Raw genomic sequence first — 20532 nt, forward strand, 5'->3', positions numbered from 1 at the left:
GGAATTGGGATTTGGGTGTAGTGAGAGTGGGAGAGATGAGCTGGAACCTGGAGGCTCAAGAAGGGTGGTGGTGGGTTTTTTGGGTGGTTTTGCTTTCTGTCTTTTAAAGTTGGAAGAAATAACCACCTGCTTAAGTGCTCATAGGAATGATTCAGTAAAAAAGGGGGAAGCTTTGGTGGGGGGGTGGTTTCTGGAGCAAGGACATCAGAGCCTGTGTCCCATCCCCCAAGCTCTGTACCCCGGTTCAGGCCTGAGTCTGCTGTGGGGCCGTGGGGCGTCACGGGTGCTTTTCCTGATTCACAGAATGGCACCTCGGAGGCCAGCGGTGGCTCTGGGCGCTGTCCTTGGGGAGGCAAGACGGGATGGCCCCCAGAGCTCTGGGGAGGGTCGGGCTGGGAACGGGACCACACAGGATGGGGGAAGGGCTAGGAGGCTATGGCCCGGAAGCTGGCTGGTAAAGGAACACAAGGCATTTCTCTTCCGCTTGTCCTATTTTGTGAGTGCAACAGAAAGCAAGGTCTGCTTGAGGGGGTGAGGGGAGGGGAGGTGGTGGCAGGGGTTTGAGGACAGAGGAGAAAGTGTGAATTGGCATCAGGAGGGAGGGGGAGGGAACTAGAGTCTCATTCTCCCGCAGCCTTTGCCCCCGCTTGGGATGGAAGGTGGTCATTTGGAGCGAGGTTTTCAGTGCAGCAGTAGGGTGAAAAGCACTAGTCAGTGTTGTGCAGAGTGAGGAGGGGTGCGGGGCCAGGGTGAGGGTGTGCCAAGGGCTGCTTATATGCTGGGTGGTTAAACTGTGGAAGGAGGGGTGAGACAGCAAGCAGCGAGGGACAGTCAGAGGGTGGCAGGGCCAGAGGTTGGGGTCTGATGGGGGAAAGACCACTGAATCGGGGACTAGAGGATGGGGTGGGCTCTGGAGCTGAAATTATGGAGTGGGTGTCGTTATGTAGGATGACCAAGCCTGGGGGCATCATGGGAGCAGGTGGCTGAGGTGGGACGAAGGGCAAGATAGTGCGAAAGGAAGAGAGATCAAGGACTCCGCACACCAGGAGTGGGAGGTGTCGGCAGTGTGGATGGTGAAATGATCAAGAACTGTGGTGTGTGTTGGAGACTGGGACAGTGAGCCAGAACTGAAACCTTCAAGGAACGAGGGGACAGGGGCTGGACTGGTTTTGGGGCCTGTCTGGAGCTTGGGGCTGGAGTGTTCTAGAGAGGGGAGAAGGCGGGAAATGGGGGCGGGAAGCAAAGAGGGCCCCCTCCCCCGGCCTAGTGGTCTGAGAGAGCCCCCACCTGAGAGGACTGCCCAGGAAGCAGGGGCCACAGAGAGGTCTGTGGTCAGTGTTAGAAGGAACAGGTGCTGGAGGACACGAGACATTGTCAAAGGAAAGGGGGTGGTAATGGGGGCCTGACCAGGACAGCTGGGGTTGGGCCCCAGGGCAACCAGGGGTTGCTGGTGAAGGGTGCATTGTGGACCAGGGCTGGGGTGTGGCTTGGTGGGAGCCGGGCATCCTGTTCTTGCCCTTCAGAACCCATCCGATCAAACAGGTCAGACCACTGGCTGTGGTGTGGGCCAAGGACACTGTCGCCTTGGCTTTGCCCTGGAGCCCATGGAGCTGAGACCTGATGCCAACCACAAGGAGAATGTGCCCCCCAGGCCTGCGGCGCCCCTGAGGCCAGGCAAGATGATTAATGGGTCTGGGTTGGATGTGGCAGGAGCAGCTATTGGCCCAGAGCTCCTTTCCCATCAGGCCAGCCCAGGGCCTCACTAATTCCAGAGATAAGCTGGACAGGGCCAGCTGGACCAGGACAAAGTCTTCCTAGCCTGGGGCTGAGGGAGAGTCAGGAAGAGGCAGACCAGGAGTGGGCCTGGCTGGGACCCCTGGCTGAGAAGGGCGGTCTGTGCCAGGGTAGTGGCTCGGGTGCTGGGGACTTCGAGAAGGCTACAGAGCTGCTACAGCCAAGGATGGAAGCAGCCCCTAAACAAATTCAGATTCTGATTCACAGGCCAGTTTCTCCAAGTTCTAGCTGTGTGACTGTGGGGCAAGTTGCCAAACCTCTCTGAACTTTAGTTACTATCTTCAAAGCTGAAGGTCTGGTCCACTCCAGATGCTAGGCCCTCCCTAGTCTTCCACTGTGGAATGGTCTTGGGGCTCGGGAGACTACACCCCACGCCAAGTCCCCAAGAGCCACTCCCTTGCAGCTATTGGATGTGTTGGGTCTTGTTCTAACCCCCAGGGCTATCCCCCATTACCTCCGCCCAAGTCAGAAATAAGTCATCCTTGGCTCTTCTCTTCCCTTCATCCCCCTACCCCCTTCTGAGCCTCCACAGCAGATCCGAATCTGTCTCCGAATTCCCTCTTCTGTCCCTGCCACTCCTGATCCCTGCCCTGTCATCTCTCACCTGGGATGCCCTCAACAGCCTCATTCCTGTCCCCCTGCTTCCCTCTGCCCTCCACCCCGCCTGCGCCCCAGCCCTTCTCCCTGCAGCCTGAGTCAGACCACCACTCAGTCCACTGGGGGAGTCCTGGCCCCCTCCCACCCGGAGCCCTGTCTCTGACCAGCAACCCCCAACCCACCCCAGCACCAAACACCAGCTCCCCCCCCCACCAGGGCACAACTGTCTCTCCTCTCTTTAGAGCAGCCCAGGTTCCTGAAGAGCCGAGATGTCGGCCTGGGCAGTGGACTTGGCCGGTGGGCGCGCTCGTACCAGGCCCAGAGGGGAGGGCCTGCCGCCACACCCTCCCCAGGGGCCGAGCTGCACCAGGAGACTTGCCGTGTCCAGACCAACCTGGCTGGCCCGAGCCCCGGCCTGAGCCTCGTCCTGAAGGACACAACCGGCCGGATGATGAACTCAAGCTTGCAACAGCAGAGTAACCTGGAGCGCCCGGCCAGCAGGCCCCAGGGGAGGGCCCGAGAGCTCGCCATCCAGCAGAATAACCTGAGCATGAGGGGGACCAGCTCGGCTGAGTGCAGAAGTCACATCAGTCCCCACCTCTGGCCCCACACGACCCCTCTGTCCCCACACGATCCTCGCCCCCAAGGATCACTGGTTTGCCCATCCTCCAGACTGAGACAGTCCCGGCTGCTGGCCACAGACTCCCCTGGCCCAGACGTCCAACCCGCTGCAGGCTTTGCCCCTTTCAATGGGCACACACGGCCAGGCTCCAGACCCTGGTGTGGCCTGGGGAGCTGGCCCTCTAGGCTCAGGGGGGAGCCCCTCACCCTGGAAGACCTGACTGTCCCTGTCCAGAGCCAAGCTCGGGGCCCATCCCAAACTGCCATCCACCAACTGCTGGCCTCCGTGCGACACCTGGAGCACGCAGTTGCCCGTCTCGGGTGCCAGGCGTCCCAGGAACCCAGCAGTGGCCAGGTACTCCCTGCCCACGCCCAGCCCAGCCAACCTGTTCTTGCTTCCTGGGATGGGAGGAAGAAACACCTGCCAGGTCTCAGGGAAACTGCCAATTTCCCAGAGACACAAGGGACCCAGGCTGGCCTCTCAGACTCTCAGGCAAACAGGAAGCCTGCGTCCCTGGAGACCACGCTGGGGATCCTGACTGGGGATTTCCTTGACCCTAAGCAGGGGGTCCTTCTGGCCAAGCCCCTGAGGCAAGGAGAGAACTTCTCCCCGGGGCCGACATACGGCAGCGGGCAGAGGGGAGGCCCCTGGCTCCCTCGAGGGGTGGGCAGCAAGGAGGCCAGGCTCTGCTCTCCGGCCCACTCCCGTGTGGCCCGGGGCGTCCCAGCTGGGCAGAAGGGGGGGCAGGTGACTCTGCTGGAGCAGGTCAGCAAGGAGGAAGAGAGGAGGGCTTCCTGCCCAGCAGACGCAGCCCCAACAAGGAGCACCATGCAGGTAGAGGCCAGAGGAGGCCGGGTGTGGGAGCTGGGGGACCTCAGAAGGACTCCTCCCAGGAACTCTCATGGCCAGCTGGCTGCCACTACCCTGTTAGACCCCCTTCCCCCGGAAAAGGAGGCCTTGGGCAGGCAGGCTTGGCAGAGGGTGTCCTGTCCTGCTTGCTCCTCAGCCTGAGAACTGTGTCATGTCCTTTTGCTTTCCAAGAAAAAAGCCCGAAACGTGGTGAGCCTGGAGTCCAAGACAGCCCGGTGAGGCCATGGGCTGGGGGGTGGGGGCCGGCCACCCTCCTGGGAGAGCTGCTCCCCCATTTGCCTGGGCCAGTGGAGACCAGCCCCTGATGGAGGTCAGGCCCTGGTGGCAGATCCATGCAGGACTTCCGGGGGAGGGGACTTCCTTCACCCTGTCCCTGCTGGGGAATGCGAGGGACCTCCCGGGCCCCAAGGACAGGGACATGGGGACTGCTGTGGCTGCTGGGAATCTGCAACTTCTAAGGCTGCCTGGCACTCTTGGCCATCAAGGGGGCATTCTGCGGCTCCAGGAGTTTGCTTGTCTGGGATTTCCCGGGCTGGCCACCAGCAGAGGGCAGTTCCTCCAGTCTGCAGCTGGTCTTCCTGCGGCAGCATGAGGCGTCAGGGCTGGACAGGTGACCTGGGTGGTGCCCGGCCCCCAGCTGCTTCCTGGGGCCCAGGGGCCAGGCCCACCCCCCTGATCAGCCCCGGTCTGGCCCCAGCTGGCAGTGGCTGTCCAGATGTTTTGGAGCCTGGTGGCACTTGGTGCAGGAACGGCGGACAGCGGCTGCAGCAGAGGCCCTGGGCCACCCGCAGGTGTTACGCAGAGGCCTGTGGGCGCTTGGGCGGGCTCCGCGGCTCCAGGAGGCCCAGCTGGAGGTGGCGTGGAGGCGACACACTCAGGCCTTACTGGCCCAGAGCTTCCAGAAGGTCAGGGGCCTCCCGGTTGGGCCATGGGGCAGTGATGAAAGGCTGGTATGTCTGGGGAGGGGGTTCCTGTGGGGCACCTGTTCTGTACCTCCTCAGTGAGCTGCGGTAGAGCGGGTGGAGGGCCACCCAGACACCTGAACTAGCTCTGCTGGTGTTCACATCCTGCCTCCGCTACTTTCTTTTTTCCACGATTTCTTGCTGTGTGGCTTTGGGCAGGTTACTTAACCTCTCTGCGCCTTAGTTTCTTTCGCTCCAAAATGGGATAATAATAATAGTACCTCCCTTTCAGGGCTGCTGGGAGGTTAAGTTAATAAATAGAAAGGACTTAGAACCCTGCTTAGCACACAGCAAGTGCTCTACCGTATGAGTGGTTGCTATCTTTTACCCGTGGCTAGTCAGCCAGGACTGCCAGGACACGTGTGTGTTCTTCCCTCCTTGGGAAAGGGGTCCTCTGGGAGGGCCCAGCTCCAGGATCTGCCTCCCAAGGAAAGCGCTGCGTCTTGGGCTCCTTCTCTCCATTCATTCATTTATTCCCAAAGGGGCCGGGCAGTCTACAGGTTAAGACCGAAGGCTTTGGAGTTGGACATTTCTGTCCCTGCACCCCACCCTGGTGCCCCCTCTTGGGGCACATTTGAGGCTGCCGCTGACATCCTTCTCTCCCTCTCTCTTCCCCAGTGGAGAAACCGGACTCTGCAGCAGAAGCAGAGGCAGCCGCACGTCCAGGCTGGGCCGGGACCCCCACCCTCTGGGGCAGGACAAGGCCAAGGCCCCTCAGGAAGGGAGCCAGGGGTGGACCCCACCAGGAGAAACAGGTAGTGCAGGACACCCCAGTGGCCCCTGGGCAGTGCTGGTGGCCTCCCTTCCCCCGCTTCCTGCCTCAGTGTCCCCCCTCCCCGCTCCCCCCATAAGAGAATGAAGATGAAACCCGCAGATGTGGACAAAGCTTTGTGCAAGAGTATGTCCATGGCAGCATTATTTCTATTGCTTGTAAAAACTTCAAAACCGGCTAAGTGCCCCACGGTGAGGGAGAAAATTATGGTTTAGCAACTCTTCAATACGATGTTCATCAAGACTTTAAAAATTCCTCCTCATTCATTTTTTAAATTTTTCGTTTCAATATCTTTATTGGCGTTATTTCTAATTGTAACAGTAATGCGTGTTTGATTTGAAAAAAACACTCCCAAATAGTTGAACCTTTCACCGCCCTTCCCTAGGTATTCCCCCTTCCTAGAAGTAGTTTCATGGGTATTTGCATGGAATTTTTAGTGACAAGGAGAAATGGTTTTGGTATGTTAGATGGGGGGGGAGGCTAAAAAATGGTGTGTAAGATATTTTTCGTGCACATGAAACAATATAGAAGGAAAAACAGTGAAATGTCGTACAATTACTTAGCACTACCGAACAGCTCACTTAGAGATGGCTAAGACAGTTAAGCTTCATATATTGTGTATTTTATTATTGTGTATTGCTCAAAATGAAAATCAATAAATATTTCGTCCAAAAAACATGCTGAAATAAGCAGATAGTGCTTATCTCTGGAGCAGTGAAATTCAAGTTGGCTATTTCCTCTCCATTCCCTCAATCTTCCACTACAGCAAACTATGGGTTTTGTTTCTATTTGTAAATGAAACAAATGTGTTTAAAATAATTATTCAAATGCCATTTGTTTGAATACATGTTTGCTGTGAGAATCCAAATGGTATTGAAGAGAATGAAACAGGGGCGCCTGGGTGGCTCAGTCGTTAAGCGGCTGCCTTCGGATCAGGTCATGATCCCAGGGTCCTGGGATCGAGCCCCATGTCGGGCTCCCTGCTCTGCGGGAAGCCTGCTTCTCCCTCTCCCTCTACCTGCCACTCGCCCTACTTGTGCTCGCTCTCTGTCAAATAAACAAAATCTTAAAAAAAAAAAAAAAAGAGAGAGAGAGAGAGAATGAAACAAAAGCAGAACTTCCCCCAAGATCGCTTTGATAATCAGGGATGATATGGAGAGAACGGGTTGGGGTAGGGGTAGCTGAGCGCACATTTGCACCTGCCGTGGTGGTGGCCGGGTGGCCAGGTTGGGACTGTGTGCTCTCCCTCAGCCTGACCCGGGGCATCGGTTTCTCTCTGGGCAACTTCACTCACAGTCCAGGGAGTCCGAGGGAGGAGGCAGGAGCCTGGCCAAAACCAGCTGGAGGCGATGGGGTAGACCAGATGCTGCAGGTCTTACAACAACTGGCCGGTGAGCTGTGGGCCCCGGGAAAGCAGGGGAGAGGGAGAGGGGTTGGCCCCAAGCACCCACACTGGGCAGGGCCGGGGCTCCTGAGCGAATGAGTGCTTACTGAGCGTCTACTTGGACAGCTTCCCAGACACGATTTCATTTGAGCCTTACGGGACCTGGTCAAGGCTTTGTGCCCAGTTTACGGATGGGGAAAGTGAGGCACAGAGAAATTAAGTGACCAGCTTGAGGGCACACAGTATGAAAGGTGCACATCCTGTATTTGTGTGCCGTTGATGTTAATACAGCTCCTGCAGAAGCTTGAGTATTCGAACCGGAAGGTCCCTCAGACATCACTCACTCCAGGGAAACTGAGGCCCAGAGACGGGGAACGACAGAGCCTCCTCCTGTCCTGAGCCTCCCTACTCTCTCTCCACTTTATAGTCTTCCTGTTGTGGTACCATCAGAAGGACTGGGCCAGGCGGGAGAGGGGGTTCCAGGGAGAGGCCTCCCAGGTCACACCGAGGACTCAGAGGAGGGGGAGACGCCCCCAAGCCCGGTGCTCTCCTGCTGCAGATGCACCCAGGGTGGCCTTGCCGGACACTCAGCAGCGGAGAGCCTGGCTCTGCAGGTAAGGAGAAGTAGAAGAAGGTGGGAGTGGGGACCCCCTTCTTTGAGGCAGAGGGATTTGGTCCTAAGCAAAGCTCAGCGCCGGCCGCCCCCCAGCCCCGCTCCTGGAAGCACAGCAGTCATACAGGGTACGCCAGTAAGTGTCGTGAGGGGAAGGAACACAGATCCATAAAAGGATTTTTCCCGTGTTAATTTTTTACGATGCGACATTTACATCTTACACAAAAGTAGAGAAAATAGGTACTAACCCCCAGCGTCCCCATCACCCAGCTTCAAGAAAATCGCCTCCTGGGGACGCCTGGGTGGGGCAGTCCGTTGAGCGTCTGACTCTTGGTTTCGGTTCAGGTCATGATCTCAGGCTCCTGGGATCGGGCCTCGCGTCAGGCTCGGCGCTAGCATGGAGTCAGCTTGAGGTTCTCTCACTCCCTCTCCATCAGCCCCTCCTGCTCATGCTTTCTCTTTCTTTTTTTTTTTTTTAATTTTTTTTTTAAAGATTTTATTTATTTATTCATGAGAGATAGAGAGAGAGAGGCAGAGGCAGAGGGAGAAGCAGGCTCCCCGTGCAGCAGGGAGCCCGATGCGGGACTCAATCCCAGGACCCTGGGATCATGACCTGAGCTGAAGGCAGACGCTTAACCGACTGAGCCACCCAGGCATCCCCATGCTTTCTCTTTCTAAAATAAATAACTAAAATCTTTTAAAAAAAGAAAGAAAAAGAGAAAATCACCTCCTGAAAACCTTGTTTCATCTGTACCCCAACTGCTTCCCCTATGTTATTTTAAAGCAGGCCCCCCACATCATACCGTTTCACCCATAAATACTTCTGTAGCATCTCTAAAAGATAGGGACTCTTTTCAACAACATACCCACCGTGCCATGATCACGCTTAAAAGTGAACATTAATTCCTTAATACCAACTGTTTTACAGGTACACATTCTGTTATAGTTTGTTTGAACCAGGATCTAAATAAAGTCCTCATGTTAAAGTTGGTCGATAAGTCATTAAAGTCTTTTTGAGCTCTGGGGTCCCCTCTAGTTTTTTCTTTGCAATTCATCTGTGGAGGAAACCAGGTTGCTGATCAAGTAGAGTTTCCCCGGGTCTACATCCTGCTGCCTGCATCCCCCAGTGCAGTTTCTTTTTTTCAAAGATTTTATTTTTATTTATTTATTTGAGAGAGAGAGAAGGAGGGAGGGGGAGAGGGAGAGAGAGAAGCAGACTCCCCACTGAGCAGAGAGCCCCACGTGGGGCTGGATCCCAGGACCCTGGGATCACGACCTGAGTGAGCCAAAGGCAGACACTTCACCGACCGAACCACCCAGGTGCCCCCCAAGTGCAGTTTCCTAGGAGAACTTTGAGCGAAGTTTGCTGAGCTCAACCATGGTTCCACGGAGATGTGAGGATGAATGCTTGGCCCGTTGAGGGAGAGCCAGCAGGAGACCACCAAGCGAAGGAACCATACAGGCAAAGGCCCGTGACAGGGGAGTGTGGGAAACTCAAAGGACACCCTGGCAGCCCAGGGTGGGGGCCGGGGGGTGGTGGGTTAAGATGAAGATGGAAAGGCATGCCAGGGCCAGATCATGGCCTTGTAGGCGGTGCCGAGGAGTTGACATTCTGTCCTAACCGCAAGGCGGGCAGGGGGGCACCGCTGGGGGCTTTCAGCAGGGGAGCAAGATGACTGCATTTGAGATTGGAAAAAGATCACTCTGGCCACTGAGATGCCAGTGCCTGGAGGGGCCCCGAGTGGATGCGGGAGGCTGCGGAGGCCACCCGGGCACCCAGCGGTGAGGGCGTGGTGGCCCGAACAGGGTCAGAGAGTGAAGTGGCTTGTCCAAGTCTTCAGCAGTGGCACGGACGACTCATACCAGCACCTTCTCTCGGTTCCCCAGGTGCTTTGGGGCCTGGCAGCAGTTTGTGCAAAGAGCCACCCGGTCCCGGGACCACCTGGCCCGTCGCCGGGCAGGGAGCCTGAAGTTATGTCTGCAACAGTGGGTGCGGATGAAGCAGCTACGGGCCTCAGATGGAGCGAAGGTGATCCGGCTGTCCCTCTGCCGCCAGAAGGCGGGTGAGTGAGCAAGTGGCAGGCCGAGGGGCTCCCTTTCCCTCCCACCCCAGCAAACAGTGGCACCTAAGCTCCGTCTGTGGTGGGCCCCAGTGGAATTGATGGCTTCTCGTGATGGGAGGTGGTAGAACCCAGAGCATTCTGGGGGGTGCAGTCTGACGGCCCGGGAGGGTCCAGGAGGGGTCCCCAGAGTGGGCAGGCCTTGGCTGGGCCCCATCCTCACTCCGGGTCAGGAGCTTCTCTAGGCAAGAGACTTCGTCCCATCTTCCACTAGGAGGGGATGTGATCCCTGCTCTCGGAAGCTCCTGGTCTGGGGGATAATACACAGCCCTTGTCCCCCTTGATAGGGGAAAATGGGCTCTTTGAGGTGTCTTGGAGGGGAGGATTTGGAAGCAGTGGGAGGGGGCAGTGCCTGGGAGGGGAGGTCCTAAGGAGGGGTGAGGCAGGCTGGGCAGCAGCCCACACCATCCCTGACTCCCATGGGTGCCGCCAAGGGCTTTGGGTGGAAGGAGGTCACTGGGGACACGGCTGATTCATCCTTTGACTGCTTCTCAGGGAATGTGGCCCTCTGCAGCTCAGCGCCTGGAGCGGCTACAGCCCGTGGCCTGGGGGTAGTGGCTCAGGCCCAGGGGCTGCCCCAGGAGCAAGGCGGGGGCTCCCTGCAGGAAGCCTGCCGGAGACTGGCCCTGCACCGGGCACTGCTGCTCTGGAGGACGAGGCTCTCCCAGCGCCAGAGGGCGGAGTAGGTGTCCATGAGCCTGTGACCTGGGGTTGGGCCCGGGGGTACGTACAGGATGGGCATGTGAGCAGTGCTCATCCCTGGGAAGTGTCCCACGGAGAAGGGGCCAGGTCCTGCCCTTCCCCGAGGTTCCTGCAGGGACCCTGGCATGCTGCGGTACCCGGCAGGCAGGTGCGGGGCTGAGGGAGGTGGCCCAGGGGCCGGGAGACAGTGGTTGAGCAGAGAGCAAGCTGTGGGAGCCATGGGGTAGCCGGGGACACAGACACAGACCCCTACCTACCAGGGGGGCTGGAACCTGATGGAGAGGTTGCTTGCTTCTCTCCGGGCTAGAGGGGGGAGTCCCCTGGTGGCAGGAACAGTGTCTGCCTCACCACGGTCTGGCATGTTAGAGGCATGATAGATACTGTAAGCAAGTAAGTGCCCCCGTCTGCCTTGTTATACAGCTCGAGAAACTGGGGCTCAGAGGGCCGAGCAGCTTGCTCTAAATCACACTGTGAATTAGGAGCAAGAAGATCCCTGTTGCTTTTCTACAAGACAGTCGTTGCTGGGACTCAGAGTCCAGGCTGATGGCTGTGGGTGAGGGGGCGATGGGGGTCAGGAGGGGCCAGTGGCGCCGATGAGACCTCAAGTGGAACATAAGCCAGCAGTTGCAGGGATAAGAATTCCGTCATCAAAAGCCCCATACTAGAGCACCTGGGGCACCCAGTCAGTTTAGCATCTGCCTTCAGCTCAGGTCATGATCCCGGGGTCCTGGGATTGAGCCCCATATCAGGCTCCCTGCTCTGTAGGGAGCCTGCTTCTCCCTCTGCCCCTCACCCCCACTCGTGCTCTCTCTCTCTCAAATAAATAAAATCTTAAAAAAAAGAAAGTGAGAAAGAAAGAAAGAAAGAAGAAAGAAAGAAAGAAAGAAAGAAAGAAAGAAAGTCAATGCCTAGTATCCATCATCCCATACCCACTTGGTCCACCTGGACCCTCCGTCTCTTTGAACGAAGCCCCTAGAACTCCCAGAGAAGTCAGTTCACCATGATCCCTCAGAATGTAGCTCTCCCTCCTCCAGTCCATCCTCTAGCCTCTGGGCATCAGGGAACAGTATCTCCCTACAACAGAGCTAGGGTTGCCCTGTGATCTAAAATAAGTGTTTGAATCCCATGTCTCCTGCTATTTGGAGTTTGGAGAAATGACCTTCCATCAGGCCTCGGTGCCCTTATCTTTATAACTGAGCAGAGGCAGAAGTACTGATGGGACCATACATGTGGTCTCCTGAGTCTGGGGTCCTTGGGTCTGGGGCCCAGCTCCCCCTCCCATCAGGAGTGTGGTGAGGATCGCGAGGTGATGCAGGTGTAGACAGCAGCTGCCTCAGCCTTAGATACTCGTGAGAGTCACTCTGGGAGCTCTGGAAAAGTTAGGAAGCCCAGGCCGCACCTAGACTGCTAAGTCAGAATCTCTGGGGGTGGGACCCCAATGGGCATGAGTACGTCTCAGAGCCCCCGGTAGTCCCATACGTGGCCTGGTGTTTGGCATGGGAGGCCCCCTTCCAGATCATCTCTGGCAGAGACCCAGCCGAGGGTAGCACCTGCTTGGCAGCCCCGTCAGCCAGGGGGTGAGGCTGGGGCCCAGGGACTCACCTGCCCCTTCCTGTAGCTCCTTCCTCCGGGGCATGCGGCAGCAGATGATTCGGCGTATCCTGAAGGGGTGGCATTTGAAGGCGTGGGGTCCGAGCACCCCATCAGACAGTGCCAGGACCACCTTGGCCCCGGAGCTCCTGAGCGGCATCCCAGGAAGGGAGCCCTTGCTGGGCTGCAGCCCACCCCGAAGCTCACTAGAAAAGGTGAGGGGCAGGGGGTGGGGGGCAGGTGGGAGGAAAGGGTGGGGACAGGGCAGGGGCCCAGGGATCCAGGACTCCATCCCTCCTTCCCCAGGCTTCCAGGGCCCCCGCCCTCTTGGAGACCCTCCGGCTGAGCTTTTTGTGGGCCTCTGGGCAGCGGCAGAAGGCACGGTGCCTTCTGCTCTGGCAGGTGCAGGCCCAGCAGTTCCGGGGTGCAGCAAAGTGGCACCAGTGTACTCTTCAGAGGCGGTAGGGACCCCTCCCCATGGCGGGTGAGCCATGCCACCCACCACTCTGTGGCCATCCTGTTCCCAGCCCCCTTCCCATTATTCCCTGACCTTCACAGCAGCATCCCTTTGCGGTCTGCCTCCCAGAGGGCTCCCATCTCACGCTCCGATCTGTTGGTACCCAGACTCAGGTCCTCTGGACTTCTGCCCTCCTAGCCTGCCAGTCGTTTCTCCCAGAGACTTCATAGCTGTGGCTCATTCATCTATTCATCCGCAGCACAATGCTCAAGCGTCGGTCTGCCTGGGTTCTAATCCCAGCTTTGCCCCTCGCTAGCTATGTGATCTTGGGCAAGTTGCTTAACCTCTCTGTGTCTCCTCCATCTCTCCATTTGTATGGGGATGATAACAGTAGTCACTCTGATGGGCATCAACAAGGTAGGGGCACGCAATCCCCTAGCCCAGTACCTGGCACATAGTAAGCACTCAGTTCATGGCAATGTTTATCACTGGTGGCTGAGCTCAGGACTTGGTTGGGGTCCGAGGTCCCATCTTATCCCTAACCTGTCACTGTGACACTCGGAGTAGCATGTGAGCAGTCCAGCCCCCCCAGCAAGCCACGCTCCCCCATGAGGGAAACAGGGAGAAGAGTCCCCTCGAGCTCCTAGGGGAGCCTGGGGTGGCACTGACCATGCTCAGGGTGGACGCTCCCCTTCCTAGCATCCTCCTCGGCTGGAGCCACTGGGCCACGGCCCGAGGGGCCCGGAGAGAGCTGGCTGTTGGCTGGGCCTGGGAGCGGAGCTGCAGGGCCGTGCTGGGCTTGTGGCGGAGGCGGCTGGTGCAGGGGCGAGAGGTGGAGCAGTGGGTTCGGGCGCGGGGCCGCACACTGGTTCGACGCGCCCTGAACTGCTGGCATTCCTCCTGGCAGAGTGAGTCGGGGCCTGGCTCCGGGGCACTGAAGGGGAGGGAAGGGCTGGGTCCATCAGGGAGACCCAGGGTTTTGTGTCCTCCAGCACAGAGTCCAGTGATGGGACCCCCACAGGGCACACCCAGGACGGGGAGGGGGCAGAGCGGAACCCAGGGGCCTGGACATTGCCCGTCCGTTCCCCGGCTATGTGGACCTTACACAAGCCACACAACCTCTCTGAGCCTCAGCTTACTCATCTGTCAAATGGGGATCACAGCAGTACCCTCCTCATAGGGTGATTGTGGGGAGTCTATGAGACCATCCATGCAGTGTTGGCTCAGAACCCAGCTCCTAGTAGGTGTTACTGTCATCATCATCTTGTCTTCATCCTCATCCTCATTATCCTCACCTGGCCTTCAGGAGTCATGGGCCTGAGCACTGAGTCATGGTGTCCTCAGAGCCCAGCATAGGAGGTGATCACTGGGGGCCGTTTTCGAGGCTTCCCACTATACTAACACATCGTATCAATGAGCTGGCGGGTGGGGACCTGGTCGTTCTGGAAAGTTCATGTCCTGTCCACTGGGGACAGCTGCTTCTCCAGCCCAATCGCTGCCCAGTTATGCTGACCCAGGGTTGCCAGACCTCGTTTTCAAAGAAAAGCTGGAAATCTAGATTTTTACATGAATTCTCCTGATTCCTAAACATTTCCAAGAAATGAAAAACAATGAGCTGGGTTGGCCTGGTCATTGCAGGATACTTGTAACTGAAGCATTTAAACCCTGGGGGCCTCCTCTGCCCCTGCTTGGGTCGAGTGCAAAGGGCTGGCTGAGGTGGGGCCCACAGTTACCCAGGGCTGAGGGGCAAGGCTGGGATGAACGCCCGGGGGCATCTCAGCATCTCTCTGGCCACAGGGCAGCAGTTCCTGCATGCAAAGTATCAGAGGTGGGTGCAGGTCCATCTCCGGGGCTTGAGGAGGTCCGTGTTCCAGAACTGGCGGCAGGCAGCAGCTCGTCGGAGACACCCAGTGGACCCCCCAGAGCAGCTTCTACTGCACAGGTGGGTGGGCCCGGGGGTAGGAGGATGAGGGTCATCTCCACTCTGGAAAAAGCAGAGAGACAACTCAGGGGACCTAACGAGGGAGCCATAGAGTCATGACCACCGACCTTCCTTTACTTGCTTTGTTCGAGGGGTGCCCACCTGATGCCCTGATGAGCCCCAGGTCTCCAACTCCTGGCCAGGTCAGTCCTTTGGTTTGAGAGGACACAGGAAAGATGGGGGAAGTCCATGCCTCAAACATCCACCATAATGTGTGTTCCAATGTCTTGCCCATGTCTTGTTTGAGGACAGGCAAGTTCTACTCTATACAGTTGCCAAAAGAGCGAGCTCTTCATCTAAATAGAGATGTTCTAGTAAAACGTATATAGCTCATTCGTGCATAGTTAAAAGCAGCGGGGACAGATGATGCTTCCTCCCACCGTTCAGCTACGAATTCGCAGATGTTCCCAGTGTCCCCGCACGGGCGGCCGGCCATTGACGGCGGATTACGGATACTGAACAGATACAGCTGAACAGTGGGCACAGTTTTTTTGGCCCTTCCTGGAGTGGGCACTGTGCTCCCCTCACCAGGCTCCTGCCCCCGAGTGGGCTTGTGAGGGGAGACCAGGCCTGGCTGCCCCCCCGCCCCGGTGGCCCTGGCACTTGACCCCACACCTGCTATGTTCCCACGACCTCCTGGGAGCACCTGCCCTCCTGAGTCTGCCTGCTCGGGCGGAAGCCCTGAACCAAAGCCAGCACTTTGACCCTTTACACGTCGGTTCCTACGTTCTGAAGGCACAGGGTTGTGTATGCAAAGCCACGTATAACCTAGGACACTTTGGGGCAGCATCTGCGGGTGCGATTTGGAATAAATGGGACTTCTGATGCTGAAACCCAGCTGGGCCTCTCCTCTGCTCCTGTTTTTCAGCCACTTCCAGGCCTGGTGTGGAGCTGAGAGAGATACAGGGGTGGTCCCGGCCACGGGAGCCTCTCAGGATGGCCCGAGAAAGGCCGTGGGGGCCACAATTGCCGTGTGGCAGGATGCCCGAGCAGCCAAGGCCTGGGCGCAGGAGCAGTTTGTGGCCCGGGCCTCCGTGGCCCGCTGGAGAAGCCACGTGCAGCGGGGCTGGGCGGACAGGCAGCTGAGCAGGGCCCGGGCCCGGCAGGCCTTCGTAGCATGGCAAGCAGCTCTGGGCCAGCGCCACAAGGCCCGCCGCCTGGCAGAAGGCAGAGTGGCCCTGTGCCGGACACAGCGGGTGCGTGAGTCCCGCCTACGCCGGGTCAGCCGAGCCCGTGCTGCCCAGAAGCTGAGCGCCAGGTGGGTGCCTGTGGCCAGAGGGCAGCCGCACATGGTGCTTCCAGCTCAGTCTGTTTCTGAGGCCTTGAGCTTGTTGTTGGCAGAGGTAGAGGGTATTTGGTGGCTGGTGACAGGGCTCAGGAGGCTGGGGTCAGAGGGAGAGGCGGTCCCAGCCACTGCAGCTCATCCTGGGGTCCAAGTCCAGACCTGCACTTTCCAGCAGTGCAACCCCTCTCTGAGCAAGTCTTTGAAGGTCAAAGGAAAATAACACGCCTGCCTTAGAGAGAGAATGCACGGGAGCACTCGGCTCAGGGGTCAGAAACACAGCAGGTGCTCATTAAACAGTGCTCTTGTGAGGGAGGGCGAGGCAAAGTGTAGCAGCAGGACTGCCCGCTCTCTGTTGCCTCAACAAGATGCTTGTCCCTGGTGTGTGATGTTCTGCTGCTCTCCGGGCCTCTTTTAACCAGATTTCCCCAGAAGAGGGATGAGGGGAGGAGCACCAGTGCGGGCTTAGCCTGGAGGTCCCCGCCCAGCAGGGGACTCCTCGCCCACTGGCAAGGGCTGGGAAGGGCCCCCTACAGCCCACCACACATGTGGTTTCCTCCCTCTCTCCCAGTGTCCTAGAGGCCTGGGCCCAGTCAGCAGCCAGGGGCCGTGTCCAGCGAGCCACCATCACCCAATTCCAGCAGGCTGGGTCCAGACGCCTCCTGTGGACCCACTGGGCCCAGTGGCAGGCAGCGCTGCTCAGTATGTGGTTGGAACCACAGGCGGAGGCCCAGGAGGCCCATGCAGTTGACCTCAGGCAGTGGCCCAGGGTGGCCAGCAGAGGGCGCCTCCTAGCGCTGACCAACACTCCAGCCCCATGGAAGCAGGTGAGACAGCCTAGGTAGGGTGGGAGGTCCAAAAATGACCTGAGGGCCAGTGGCCTCAGAATCAGCTTGCTTCAGCCCGTGGTGGCAAACGTGGCTGGATACTTATCCGGGGGACCCAATGGCCTTATGGACACTACCCCTACTAGGTTCTAGAACAGCCTTCTGGCTCTGGAAGACTGCCATCTTTGGGTCCATCAGCAAACATTTACTGAGCACCTACTGAGTGCCAGCCCAGCACAGGTCTGCCACAAAGACAAATACCGTGGTCACAGTCTATTAGGGAGACAGACACCTGAACTCATATGTACCCTGGTGCAGCCTAGAGTCAGGTACATGGGGACAGGAACAACTATTCGCCAAGTCCCTTTTGGTCCTTATTGGAAAAATTAAACACGCTCACTACAGGAAAATCAGGAAGTACAAAGGAAATGTTGCTTTCATAACTCCCTCCACCCAAAGACAACCACCAGTCCCTCTCCGGACCAGAAGCAGTTAGTTCTGGGGCGCCTGGCTGGCTCAGTCAGTGGAACACGTGACTCTCGATCTCAGGGTTGTGAGTTCAAGCTCCATGTTGAGTGTGAAGACTACTTAAAAATAAAACTTTTTTTTTTTTTAAGATTTTATTTATTTGATAGAGAGAGACACAGCGAAAGAGGGAACACAAGCAGGGGGAGTGGGAGAGGGAGAAGCAGGCTTCCTGCGGAGCAGGGAGCCCGATGCGGGGCTCGATCCCAGGACCCTGGGATCATGACCTGAGCCGAAGGCAGACGCTTAACGACTGAGCCACCCAGGTGCCCCCCAAAAATAAAACTTTTAAAAGGGAAAAAAAGAGAAACAGTTCTGACACCCTCAAATGGTGACAATAGCTTAATGGCAAACAGGACTGAAGAGGCCAGAATGAAAGGCAGGCACAAGAAGGGACACCGCATTGCAGTCTAGGGACATGTCATTGGAGGACACACAGCCCCACAGTTACTGGCAGGCCACACAGTGTTCCTAAAGATGAACTGGAATCATCTAGAATCCTGTTTCAGAATGCCAGGAAGCATGTAATAGATTCTAGAAAGGTTCTTAGAAAAAAGATTTAAAAAAAATTTTTTTAAAAAGATTCCATTTAGAGAGAGAGCACACGCGTGTGAGTGCAAGCAGGGGCAGGGGCAGAGGGAGAGAGGATCTCAAGCAGACTCCACACTGAGCACGGAGCTCGATGCAGGGCTCCGTCTCACGGCCCTGAGATCATGACCTGAGCCAAAATCCGGTTGGACATTTAACTGACGGAGCCACCCAAGCACCCCTACGTTGTTTTTTAAAACGGAATTGAAAGGGCCTAACTTTGGTTATTTCCAGAATCCATATACTCACACTTGGGGGGCTATGGCAACAGCAGATTCTGGGGGCTCAGTATTTTATTTCTAGATCTGTGTCATAAGACAATTTTATTTTCAGTCTGTTTAAAAATACTAATATTCCATTCTTATCAGCAAAGGCAGGCGGGATCCCATGTGCTGACGGGAGAAACACAGGCATACTGAAACCAAAAGTAAATGCCGGGAAGGATAGCTAGGTGCTTGGCTCCAGGGCCCCCCCTCTCTACCACATGCACACACGCACCCAGGCGGCCCTCACTGAGCCACACAAGCGCTATTATGCCTCCTCGTGGCAGAGAGGTCCTTCGAGAGCCCCTGGTCCGTGGTAGAGCAGTGGCTGGGCTCGGGCTCTGGAGTCAGATGGCTCTGAGACAGGGGGCCTCAGGCAGGTAATCTCACTTTGTAAAGCCCAGGTGGGGAGAGAAGACCTGCTCACAGGCTGCCAGGGCACGGGTGAGCGCTCACCAGGCGTGGACCGGGTCCGCCCCTCTGCTTGAGTCTCCAGCCACGCTCGGAGGACGGGGCAAGAGGCAGTGGTGTGTGCCCGTGGCCCTACTCCTCCCAGGCACCTTCCCTGCCTCCTCTGGGAGCCTCGGGGCCACACAAGAGGCGGCGGTCCTGCTTCTGGTCAGGGGCAGGACACGAAGAATCCTGCCAGGTTGCCTGGGATGCAGGGGGTCCAGGCCCATGGGGTTCAGGTTTTCCTCTCTGGCTGTTCCCTCAGACCCACTGCTTCGGGACACTGCCCGGCCCAAGCCAGCACCACCGCCACGGCGGACAGAGGAAGCAGAGAGAAACGTCCTGGGCTCAGAGTAAGGAGACCTATCCCGGGGGCCAGACATCTCACAGGCCTGGAAATGCTTTTTATGTACGGGTTTTGTTAACCTCTTCTCCCAGGCAGCAAAGAGCCCCCCCTCTGCCGTGCCTTCCCGCGCCGGTGGCAATGGCCTGGATGCCCCGGCCAGACCCAAGGCTGGCCCCCTACAAGACCAGGAGGGGACTGCAGCTCTGAGGCCGGAGCCCTCAAAGGCCAAGGCGAGGCGGCTAAGAGACAGCTGGGGTAAGAGCAGCTGCGCCCGCGCCTGCGCCTGTGAGTGGGGTGGGTGGGCCCGGGGGCAGGGCCCGGGGCCGGGCTGAGCCGGGGGGGCGGGCCCTCTCTCAGGCCAGTGCTCGTTCCTGGAGGATCCACGGGGGTCCGTGGCTCTGCCCTTCTTCCCGGTCATGAAGGGGTCCTGATGCTCTTGGCTATCGGGGTGCACGCCAGGGCCTCTCCCCACCAGGAGGAAGTACCTGCAGCGCTGGCACCGGGAAGCGCCAATTCGCCGGCTCCGGGGCCCCCAGCGGGCCAGGCACCTGGCCGCACCGGGGCAGCACCGGGTAGATGCTCAGGGCGCCGAGCAGCCGGCACGGACGCTGGTGAGTGGGGGCAGCCCCTCCCCAGCCTCAAGCTGATCTCGCAGCTCACCTCGTCCCCGACCCTAACTGCTAGAAATGACGTCTCTCAAAGCATCTTGGTCTCTGTACCGATCAAGTCTGAAAGCTTGGGGTCAGGTGCAAGGATCTGCACCCTGCCCCCCCGCCGCCCCGTCACAGCCCCTTCCTCCTGGTGCTGCAGGGCGGTAGGGGGAAGACACAGCAGAGGGGCTGGGGGGCAGCAGCGGCCCGGCCGGGGCCTCTCACTTCCCACCCCCACAGCTGAGGCAGTGGCACCTGAAGTGGGCCTGGCGTGTGTGGCGGCGGCGGGCCCTGCGGCTATGGGTGGCTCAGCGATTACAGCAGCAAGAAAGCGACCGGGTCCTTTCCCAGGTACGGGGGGGTGGCCCCCACCCCCCAGCAGCTCTTCCGAGCTGGGGGCCCTCCTTGTCACCATCCCCCAGGGCCCCTCCATTTTCAGGGGCAGGGTCAGTTCCATTAGAGAAAACATAGCTTGGGTCCCGATTTAGCTGGCGATCATGCGCTCGGCCCAGGCCTACCCAGCCACTTGGTGTAGGAACGAGGCTTGGCCACAGCATGGCTGCCACTCACACTAGCCCATGTTGGGTATGGGTCCCTAAGTGCCCCCTCCCTTATCTGCCCCACTCTGAGCATAGGTTCCCAGACCTTAAGTCAGATCTGTTCTGAGCCTGTGCATTAGGCCTGGGGCAGAGCTGGCTGGGGGGAGGCAGGCTGGCTGGGGTGGAGGCGGATGGGGGGTGGGTCTCCTGTTCCCTCTGGGGAGAGAAGGAACAGGGCACAGGTGTTAGCCTAGCACATACAGCAGACCCAGGAGGGAGCCAAATAGCCTTTCCTTCCTCCTCCCCGATTCCAGGCCTTGGAGAAGTGGCGCCAGCACCTGGCAGCCAGGGGCCGGAAGAGAGGAGCCACCAGCGGCCTGATACCCGAGCCAGGTGGGCATCAGGAACCTGGGAGCAGGCTGGAAGCAGCTCGAGCCCGTGTGTGGTGGACTTGAGGCGGAGCAGGGGACCCAGCTGCAGCTGTGACTTGTTCCCATAGAAAGAAAAACAACACTGAGCCCAGCCTCCCTAAGGAAGGAACCATGCTCCACCCATCAGGGGAGTGCAGCCTGGTGACAGAGGGGCCAGCTCTCTGAGC

The 20532-nt window shown here is 58.2% G+C and overlaps 1 protein-coding gene across 1 annotated transcript; it reads left to right on the forward strand.

Annotated features, from left to right (window-relative positions):
• Window positions 1-982: 982 nt before the first annotated feature.
• Window positions 983-20526, forward strand: C4H1orf167 (chromosome 4 C1orf167 homolog). The gene is given in 21 exon segments (XM_081816823.1): window positions 983-1674; window positions 2634-3778; window positions 4055-4098; window positions 4581-4788; window positions 5464-5600; window positions 6869-7008; window positions 7561-7615; window positions 9502-9677; window positions 10230-10416; window positions 12055-12241; window positions 12333-12487; window positions 13183-13391; window positions 14281-14425; window positions 15333-15954; window positions 16223-16587; window positions 18409-18752; window positions 18838-19000; window positions 19221-19347; window positions 19350-19841; window positions 20222-20380; window positions 20382-20526. Coding segments are annotated over 21 exon segments (5169 nt in total). The 5' UTR covers window positions 983-1604; the 3' UTR covers window positions 20421-20526.
• The last annotated feature ends 6 nt before the right edge of the window (window positions 20527-20532 follow it).

The sequence above is a fragment of the Leptonychotes weddellii genome, chromosome 4 (genome assembly GCF_054177405.1).
Source record: "Leptonychotes weddellii isolate Sample4059 chromosome 4, ASM5417740v2, whole genome shotgun sequence".
NCBI classification, from domain to species: Eukaryota; Metazoa; Chordata; class Mammalia; order Carnivora; family Phocidae; genus Leptonychotes; species Leptonychotes weddellii.